This window comes from Cynoglossus semilaevis, chromosome 8, assembly GCF_000523025.1.
Source record: "Cynoglossus semilaevis isolate Cse_v1.0 chromosome 8, Cse_v1.0, whole genome shotgun sequence".
Lineage (NCBI taxonomy): Eukaryota > Metazoa > Chordata > Actinopteri > Pleuronectiformes > Cynoglossidae > Cynoglossus > Cynoglossus semilaevis.
This window is the reverse complement of record NC_024314.1, coordinates 22,472,949-22,483,106: the sequence shown is the minus strand read 5'-3', so window position 1 is coordinate 22,483,106 and position 10,158 is coordinate 22,472,949. Positions and strand designations below refer to the sequence as shown.

General features: G+C 41.3%; 1 protein-coding gene and 1 long non-coding RNA gene across 2 annotated transcripts in view; one reads left to right on the top strand and one right to left on the bottom strand.

Annotated features, from left to right (window-relative positions):
- LOC112487386 (uncharacterized) overlaps positions 1 to 685 on the top strand; it is a 1,802-nt gene extending 1,117 nt beyond the window's left edge. Inside the window, exon 2 of the long non-coding RNA XR_003050440.1 lies at positions 78 to 685. This is a non-coding gene — a long non-coding RNA (uncharacterized LOC112487386). The remainder of the gene's footprint in view (positions 1 to 77) is intronic.
- Positions 686 to 1,789: 1,104 nt separating this feature from the next.
- wnk1b (WNK lysine deficient protein kinase 1b) overlaps positions 1,790 to 10,158 on the bottom strand; it is a 56,017-nt gene continuing 47,648 nt past the window's right edge. The window contains 10 exon segments of the mRNA XM_025058006.1: positions 1,790 to 5,478; positions 5,581 to 5,637; positions 5,876 to 6,048; positions 7,235 to 7,276; positions 8,590 to 8,661; positions 8,925 to 9,122; positions 9,508 to 9,637; positions 9,768 to 9,843; positions 9,944 to 10,141; positions 10,143 to 10,158. The exon segment at positions 10,143 to 10,158 is cut by the window's right edge and continues 49 nt beyond it. Coding sequence (XP_024913774.1) covers positions 5,047 to 5,478; positions 5,581 to 5,637; positions 5,876 to 6,048; positions 7,235 to 7,276; positions 8,590 to 8,661; positions 8,925 to 9,122; positions 9,508 to 9,637; positions 9,768 to 9,843; positions 9,944 to 10,141; positions 10,143 to 10,158 — 1,394 coding nt within the window. The 3' untranslated portion in view covers positions 1,790 to 5,046.

Sequence of the window (10,158 nt, the reverse complement as noted above, 5' to 3'; positions counted from 1 at the left end):
TGTGTGTGTGTGTGTTTTTAGGCCAATTGTTACACTAAAATATTTGTCTTTACTTATTTACTTACATGATTGATCAGTCTCATTGGCAGAGAACGTATATTTGTCATGTCTTGTCGACACACTTTGAGCAGCTTGAAGAACTGGTGGTCTCAAACTCTGGGTCCTTATACACATGTTTACTGTGATCGGTTCCATTTCCCTCCTCCTCTGGACTGACGGAGTTATTTTGGCTGTATCCAGGCCGACATAATCAGTCACCTCACTACAAGCTGCTTCCTGACCCAACACAGGGAAACAGGAGGCCACAGTTTATTTCCACAACACCCACATTATATTTTATGGAGTTGGGTGTATTTTTCTTGGCTCAGTACTTGTTGGAAAATATTTTTATGGTGATTGTTGTCTTTTTGAATATTCATTGTATATATTGTTCCTTTTTTCCTGTTTGGAGTGATATTCTGGAATTACATTTAAAGGACATTAAAAAACAAAAACAGGACGGACGTAGCAGCAGTCACTCATTTAAACAACTTTTATTAAGTCTTTACAAATAAAGTAACAAATTTCACTGTATTGTAGCGCAAAGCGCAGTTTGTCTTTTGTCATGAAGCTTGAACACTCTATACTTAGTGCAAAACATACCATAGACGACAGCCAATGACTCTCTACGTGGATTGATGTTTTTCTTTCATTCTTTTATTCGTGTGTTTTTAAGCTAATCTATCACTGACAGACAGATCACAGGAGAAACCAAACCAACCACTGCGTCTGGTCAGGTGATGTTAGATGTTAGAACAGCAAAGACATGGCATTAGTGAGAAATAAAAACTAACTTTTTTTGGCAACAACCAGCGGAACGACAGATGTTACATCAATCCACAGGAGAGAGCTACAACAGACAGTACAGGAAGTGTGTTTCTGTGAAGCCTGTTTTTAAAAAAAAGAATGAAAGAAGACTACAGTAGAACGATGACAAAAACTCCAAATATTTCAAACTTTGCAGAGAACATTCACATCCTACTACAACTCTCAACCTGTAACCTCAGAGCAGTCAGGTGGGAGGGGGAGAAAAAAAAAAACGACAGTATACCATCCTACTACAACTCTCAAACTGTAACCTCAGAGCAGTCAGGTGGGATGGGGAGAAAAAAACAATGACAGTAGAAAAGTCACTCCTGTGAAGCAACAGTGAAGCAGGTAAATCCACTCAAGGTTCCTACTGTATCTATGGGATGAATTCACAGAGAGGTGGGTGACGTTGACGACTGATCGACGGGACTCCAGAGCAGGACTGTAAAGTAAAGTGGCTCGATGATTAGTCACAGCTTCAACAAAACGTGTAGTAGTTAAAGAAACGCAAGACTTGGCAGGTATTACCAAGAAAAACAGACAAGAGCAACAAGTTCTTGTACAACTTTTGCAAATAATCTGTTCTGGTAATATACTGAAAGAAAAAAAAACACAGAACAGTATAGAGCTCCAGAGAAAATATAGCATTTGATGGGGATAATGAAAGAAAAAAAAAACAGAACAGTATAGAGCTCCAGATAAAATATAGCATTTGATGGGGATAATGATTTAAAAAAAATAACTTGACATTTCCACATAGCCAAAAAGTGCAGAATATGGGGTCAAATGTCAACTGTTGTCCTCGAACATCACGTATTTATCCACAATACCAGAAATTCAGTTAACCATCACAAAAAGACAAAGACAAAAAAAAAAACCAAACCACAATGACATTGAAACTGAAATGACATGTTTTCAATTCAAAGAGCCAATTAAATAGTTGTTCGTTACTGTCTTAATTTGGTTGAATCATTTATTACTTATTTCACTCAGATAACAGTGGAGACACTTTGGTTAAAAACCGGGGACTAAAGATTTGGCAACGGGTTCTTTTACGTACAGTTTCTGACATAAGTGTGATAACTTTGGTCTGTGGATACGTTTTGGTCGATTAATTACATTAATTAAAGGCAGAAAAAGGTCAAACGACTTCTCTGTAAAAGGTTAATCAAATCACTTCCTCTGTAGGCCACCAGGGGGACGACTGCTGTCTGAGATAAGAGAGGTTTTCAGCAAATTATACTTGGATAAGAAAAAACATTTCTTTTTATAAAACCACTTCCTGGTTTCCTTCTTGGTGACTGTGCTGCACTGGAGCCAGTGCCTCTAAAGTACGGAGTGGTCCAAGCTTCAAATACAATCTTTAACACCTGAACACCCTCGACCCCCGCCCCTCACATTTACATTAAAAACCCTGAAAAAAAAAAATGGCACTGATAAAGAACCACCTCCTCGGGAGCGTGGGTAAAACACAGCACAGAGTCTCTCCTCTGAGGAACAACACTGTTCCAACAGCGCCCTCTTCCAGTCACCAGAGGTTTAGACTCGTCAGCTGACATTGGAGCGCAGGAGGAAAAAAAAAAGGTGCAGATCCAAAGTTTGAATGCAGCGGAGTAATGTAATATGAAACTAGGTTTGATGAACTTTGAACCCTGGTTAATTTCATCATGACATCATTAGAAGTACACACTGCTGATACTGTAGATAATTGTATGAGGTCATGTGACATGACTGGAGCTCAGCGACAGACACAGATATATGCCAGTTTTATTTTAGGACCAGATTGGAGACAACCATTTTGTTTTTGTCAGTGGTTCATGTTGCGTTGCACTTGAAATTATAACTTGGGTATGTTTGGGATTACACAGACGAAAAACTGGATCCATATTTAGTTTTTAAATACTGGGACTTAATTTTACCTATATTTAAAACAGGCGTGTTGGTTCATGTTACATTAATCTTGCAACATTTTTTGAGCACGTTTAGAATTAATTGTTTTTTGGTTGTTTTTTCTCAATTAAATGATTTTTAACCTAGGCCCTGTTAGATGAATCCTAGGCTGCACAACCAGAAAGGCATCTTGTGTTGCATTGTACTTGGAATGCTATTTTGAGCATCTTTCAAGTCTTAACGCACACTGTGTTTAATCAAGTGACTTCTTTTCGTTCAGATGTCCAACGAATATGAAAATTAACCAAGGTTCTCTTCTTACCACCAACCAGCTGTAGCACAGCAGAAAAAAAAACCCAGCAGCTACTATTACTGCAAACTCTGCTCCACTAACAGGGTCCAACCGTCGCCACCATCTGTACAGGGTCGGACCGTCAACGCATGCTGTGCTTACTTTAACTCAAGAAACCCCAAACGTCCTCCTCAAAAAAACAAAACAAAAATCCCAAAACAACAGGAAGAATGCAAGGCACTAGTAAAAACCTCTAACTTTCACCAGAGGCTCTAAAGAGGAGGAATCAAAGACAGAGCAAAAAAAAAAAAAAAAGACAGACTTTTCTTTCAAGTACATTATGATGGACATCATTGGTTTATACATTCACATTCATCTAACACAACCAGGGGATGAAGGGAAGGAGAGGGCTGTTTAAAGTGTCTGATATACGACATAAGTACTGTATTAAGAGAGACAAAATAGCTAGCTTTAAACTTTTTTTTTTAATCTAAATATCAATCCTCCTGATGTTCACTCTGTACGTTTACGATCAGGCTTGGAGTCAGTTTCAACTTTCAATTCAATCGATTGTTAAGCTGGACTGAGGCTGCAGTTGATTAGTTGTTTGTAAGGCATTTGTTTCGGAAGTGTCCTCGACCAATGACGTGAGGACATTTTATTGAAAAGAGTTTTTGTTTTTTTGTAAATGTTCACATTTGGACTCATTTGCAGGAAGCAGTGAATTGAAAGTGAAAGGACCCAGATCGATCGCTCGCTGTGTTTATTAATTATTTCACGCTAACACTAATGTCGTCCAACAACATTTGTCAATAAACAACAAGAATCACAGTGTTTTCACATCGTGCATCGATGTGTGTGTGTGTGTGTGTGTGTGTGTGTGTGTGTGTGTGTGTACAACAGGTCCATCTACAGAACACGTTTCAGTTTAAATATAGTTAACCATTCACAACAACAAATGATAATAGCAGGAACGTACACTGTAAATCATTTCAACACCAACATTGAAACCAAACCTAACTGTGAAACTAAGAACTGAGTTTTTGAGTCTTTGGATGTTTAATCAGCTGCTACATCTACAACACTCTGTGTGTGTGTGTGTGTGTGTTTGTGTGTGTGTGTCAGATCGTAAGCCAAAAACAAAAAAAAATCTCACAATTAACAACAACATTTCATGGAATCATCTGAGGTGGAATTTAAAAAAATAAACACTAACTGTACAGACGTTTCTTGATGTTAGTCTCACGTCAAGGCCACTTTTTTTTTTCCTCATGTTTTCTTCATTTTCTGTTGTTATTGCTGTTAATGGCAACAGGGGGCAGACGGAGGGATGGTGTAATGGCGGTGAGGGGGCGTTTGTTTGGACACAATCGACTGTTAAACTGTTTATTAAGTGCTCTATCAACATGGACAGGAAACAGAGGAGTCTCACCCCTCCTCCATCTCTCTCTCTCTCTCTCTCTCTCTCTCTCTCTCTCTCTGAACAGGAACAACTCACTGTGTGCATTAGTTTGATTTGTTCTCGACATCCTTTGTGCTTTTACAGGCTTAGAAAGAAAAATACCTTCTAGAAATACTGAATTTAAAGAGAAAAAAAAAAACACTTCCTGAAGGGAGAAGACACGCCTCAACCTGCCAACGTTCACATCATCGACACCTTCTTTCTTCTTCACCTCCAGATTCATGCTCCCACTGAAGTGAGCGATGACTGGGTTTAAAGCATCTTAAAGCCCACATACAGAACAGGACACACACACAGTCAGGTGCGTCAGGCCCAGACCCTGTCGGAACCTCTTTGGACTTTAACATTGCACTCACTTGTTCGTCCTTGAGCACTTGGCCCGGCCGTCACAGGCCTTCTTGAGCAGAAATATTAATGCTTGGCTGCGTTCAGGTGTGTGACGGCTTCAAGTCGGCGTCCGGTGTGTTTTTCCTCCAGCCTAAAACAAAATACCTGCTCTGCTCCACACCAGGTCCACTGGGCTTTGATTCAAAGTCAGCCCCTGAGCCGAGCCCTACGTGGTCCTTAGGTTGGGTCCTCCGGGGTTGCTGATGGACTTCTGCAACATGTTGGTCATATGAAAAGCCTGGAATGGACCCTGCCCGGGGATCTGGCCCTGTGGTGTAGGGTAGGGCCCCACGGGCTGCGAGGTGCTGACCAGCAGGGGCCCAGGCTGTGCAGGAGCCTGGTGCAGGTTTGGCAAAGCGTGAGCTGGACCTGACCACTGTGCGCTGTAGGCGGTGGTGGGGGCGTAGTGAATGAACTGGGGCAGCTGGGGCTGAGGCGGGGGGGGGGAGGCTGGAGGGTGGCTGAGGGAGCCCTTGCGGGCGGCCACGGAGGTAGCAGCGGTGGGGTTTGTGGGTAGGTGTGCAGAGCCTCCAATGGTGCTAGGACACAGCTGACTGGGAGCTGAGTACTTCCTGCCCAGACCTGCTGACTGGATGACCTGCAGTGATGAGAACGTGTTACATACAAAAAATCCTCAACTTTAAATCCTTTCATTGACCCTAACCCCATCAGTGACCCCGGTGTTCACGTCTGTACCAACCTCGTAGCTGTGTCCTTGTGCTGGAGTTTGCTGCAGCGGTTTGGCTCCTCTCTTACCCTAAAGAAAATTTGTTTTTTTGTTAATGTTGAAGCAAAATAGAAAGCTATAAAAAAAACCCAGTTTTTTTTATTATAAATGACCTGATTGGATAAGATTTTAAATTAGTTGTATTTCAAAAACATGCTGATCCAGATACTGTCAGGAGACAAGGTTTTCAACTGAAATGCTCGTTCTCTGTTCAGCTGGCCGTGTACTTAGCAAGTGTATTTTATCTATCTTCAAATCTGGATCAGACCTGTGAGAGGTTCATGGCGTCTCTGGCCCAGTTGTCTACCAGTTTATGGAAGTCATCGGTGAAGGTTCCTTTCCTCTGGTTGGGGACAGACAAGTTGGACGCCAGATACTGAGAACCCGACTGGCTCTGACCCAAACCTCCTGACCCGCTAATGGCGTTGGTGCTGTTAGTCCCTGTGAGAACAGACAAAAGTAGAAAAACAAGTGATGTGAGATACTGTCCAAACTACAACATCAGACTAAGCTTTTGTCATATGACGATGAATGAGGATGTGTCTTCTGTCTTGTCCATTAGAGGGGGCTGTTACATGTCACTGGTCAGGGCAGACTTTGGGGCAGATGAGCAAATTAAATTTTGCAGATTAATTTTTATTACTGGTGTAATTGTGACTATAAACATACACAGCAAACCCTCAAAGAGAGACACTGTAAAATACTGCTACATGTGCGCCACCGTTTAGGAAGATGTTTCAACTCACCACTAGATGGCAATCGAGCTCGGTTAAAGGATATAGTATTTTTTTCTTTTTTTTTAAATTCAGCATGAATGGAAACATTAAAATGTTACACCCTGCAGAACAGACACTAGTGATATTTTTATACTTTTATGCCTTGATTATACCAGTAATATTGGATTTTATGAGCATAAAGATTAATATAGAAAACTGTTGGCTTAATAAATCTAAGTGACACAATGACAGATTATAATAAACATCAGACATAGCTGTCAACATTAACATGAAGACTGTTTGATTCAGACTAATTAAAATGAAATCATTTCAAAATATGATTACTTGTAAGAGGTTAAATTGTATACGTAGTTATTTTTTACTGCATAGATTCAATACTACAAACAGTACGTGTGTGCATTCCCATTGACAAAACACTGCTAATCCTGTTGCATGGCAAAAAAAAAATCTGTCACATCATGTGAAGTAAAATGGAGGAAAATAAATATGAGGTTGGAGATGCTGAGTCATGACTGACTGCAGCAGCATAGGACTCTGGGAAATGTATTTCAGAGCACTAGCCAGAATGTAGGAGGAGAGGAGAGAAAATAAAAGGTTTGACAGCTGCTCAGAGGAATAAAGGCATGCACTCTCAGTCTGAGCCTGTGGTCAGAGGTCAATTCAGTTGTTTCAGATACTAATCTTTATCAGAGGAGAATAAATCATCAATGTCTCTGATCATTTTCCTGGCTGAAAAAAATGAATTGATCTCAATCTAAATAGGGCAGGATATCAAAGTCTATATCCACAGAGCACTGGGTGAGCAGCAGGATTATGGGCAAGCAAGTGCAAAGATGGAGGAGAGGGGTGGATGAAGGGAAGGAGGAAAGACCAAAAAGAGAGATAGTTACTACAGAGCTGGTTGCAGGGGCAGACTTTTTTCACCATCTTCCCTGTGCGGCCCAGAAGACAACAATTGGAGAATTGGGAGAGAGTCAGAGTTAAACCCCGCTCACATCAGCCAAGAACCAAACACAAGAGATCCAAGAGAAAAGCTGTGGTAATGAGCTGCCTGACATCATATTAAAAGATAATTAACAGCACATGAAGCTCAAGTGTATGTGAAATTTCCAGTGTTATTTCATCTGTCGTGGCTCAGAAGGTTAGAGAGAGTCTTGAAAAATACCAAGTTAAAAATGCTTCTAAAAAGTGAGCAAAAAATGACAACAAAAATACTGAGATTAACAGTTAATACTATGGATGCACAGATACCAAATTACAATACTAATGCTATATATTATTATTAATATAATGTTAATAATGTAATGAATATCAATAGCTATTAGATTGTGGTTTCTTAAAATAATAAATAAAATTAATAGTTAATAGTTTCGCCCTTATTATGGCTTGTTATCATGTACCAAACATCAGTTTCTGATGCGACTCTAAGTCCACTCTACAGCTCCCAGGGCCAGAGAAAAACCTGGTCTAACAGAAGGATGTATGAGATTTTTAAAGCTCTGAATGCTACTTGTCAACATTATTAGACCCAGGTCGTTCTCACTCCGCTCCTGGCTGTGCAGTGACTGAGGAGCAGACGAGGAAGAAAAGAAGTGAGGACGAGGATTGAGGTAGGAGGTAGGAAGGGAGAGAAGAGGTCTGAGCTGCAGAGGGTTTAGAGGCACTTATAACTGTTCTTCTACTGGCAAAAACATTAAGCTACACATCGCTAGATATGATCATTATCCTTATATTTCATAACATTAAAATGTTTTTTTATACCCTAAATGTTCGATAAAAACATCTAAAAGAACTATTAGCTAATTAAATCTTAACTTGTTTTTGCCTGATTGTGACAAAGACAAGGATTTGCAGCTTATGTATCTAATTTAAATTATTATTTGTGTTGAATACCTTAAAAAAAACCCAGTAGGCCATTAATATGCTCAGGAAAATAATTTGCTTGGAGCAACTTTCTGTATTTAACATGTTCTATTTATTTCTGCTGTTGTGTTAATAGCAGGAGAGTACAGCCACTAATGGAGTCTTTCATTTTGTAAAATGATGATGTTTTAGGTTTCTTTTTGAAACTGCAAGTATAATAATAATCTGTTAAAAAAGAAAAACCTAAAAGAAGTCAGTTGACTGTGACACAACTGATACAGGAGTAAGAAGAAAAAAAGAATCACAGTAAATCAATTTAGCCGGACAAAAGAGAAGAGCAAAGAAGTGAAGCGTTACACACAAAGAGCCAAGCAGGGCGTACTCAGAAAGCGCGTCCTCCTGCCACCAGGCTTGAAGGCCAAACGCTCCGAACCCCAGCTGAACTTTGCACAGCCTGAAGAGAGGAAGGAGGGAAGGTGAGGGATGAGAAGAAGATGATGAGGAGACAGAGGAAGAAACAGAGAGGAAATGAGCGAGAGATTGAGACAAGAGGAAAGGATAAAAGAGAGGGACAGAGACACCAGTGAAGAACACACAGACGTGAAGTAACCATCACAGTTCACCGTCACACTGCTCTACACCAAGACAGAAAATATAAACCACAGGAGGGTGAAAAGTGCATGAGTTCCAGGGTAGAGATCCCAACAGTAGACCTACCTGGGGTGGGACCCCCCAGGCTGGGGACAGAGAGCGCTGCCTCACTGGTGTAGGCCGAACACAGGGCATCGCTGGAGGGAGAGGTTTTAAGTGGCTGGGGCAGAGGGCTGCTGCTTGAATCAGCTAATCCTCCTGGAGCTAACAGGGCCAGCTGCCCAGAGTACATGGTTGGGATGCTCTGGGCGGATAAAGTGCTGCCTACAAATAGCACAAGACGGGGAACAGCAGAGGACAGGGCGGGACCGCCACACAACAGAATAAGGACACACATATATGAGGACAACGTACGAAAAAAAACCCCATCCGTCACCCCAAACATTGGCACATTCACACACATTTAACACAGAACAAAGAGAGAGAGGGGAAGGAAAAGCAGTCAGAAATCAGGCTCCGAGTCTGCAACAGCACACACCCACATGCACAGGTAACCAAGCAGATATACACACACAAATGTGCACACAGATGCGTAAACACAGAGATGATGTGATGTTAGTGTAAATGTTAAGTAAAATAAAGTGGCCATCGTGGACTATGGCTGTAACAGTGACTGGTGAACTGACTGACTGGAGGATCACGAGCCTACCTTGCTGTAGTGGACTCTTGCTGCCGTGTGTGGAGCTGGTTCTGGACGACTTAGAGGATTTACTTTTGGTAGGCCGTCTCCTTCTGCCAGGCAGCGCAATAACTGGAGGGACCACTGCAGCAGGAGGAACCTGAGTCAAAGCAAAAATAATATATATTTATATTTTGTTTTTCTCAATTATTGTTTAATCAAATAAAAGACTTTAGATTTTAGATTATTCAGTCACAAACATAATCCGTAGCTGCAGGGCCAAAGGTTACCTTTCCCAGCCTGGTGAAGAGACTTTCTATTTCCTCCTTCTGACGAGATTGAAGGGCTTGAATCTCACGCATGTGCCTGGAAGCAAAGGTTTTTAAAACATGAAAATCAATCAAATTAACAAAGTCAGGTTTTATCCAACGATGTCCAAAAGAAAGCAGAACAACAGATCACTCACTTTTCTCTGAGCCGACCGACTTCACGCTTGAAATCCTCATCCTCAAATTCTGAATCGTTGTCGCTGCTGATGTAGGAGTTGTTGAAGGAGTTGTTATTCAGACTGGGCAGAGAGGCTTTATGGGCAGAGCCAGGTGTCAAGGCATGGCTGAAATCACTGGGTCCATTTGCAGCTTTCTGGGCCGGTGGAGGGGTTTGTGGAGACTCGAGTCTCCT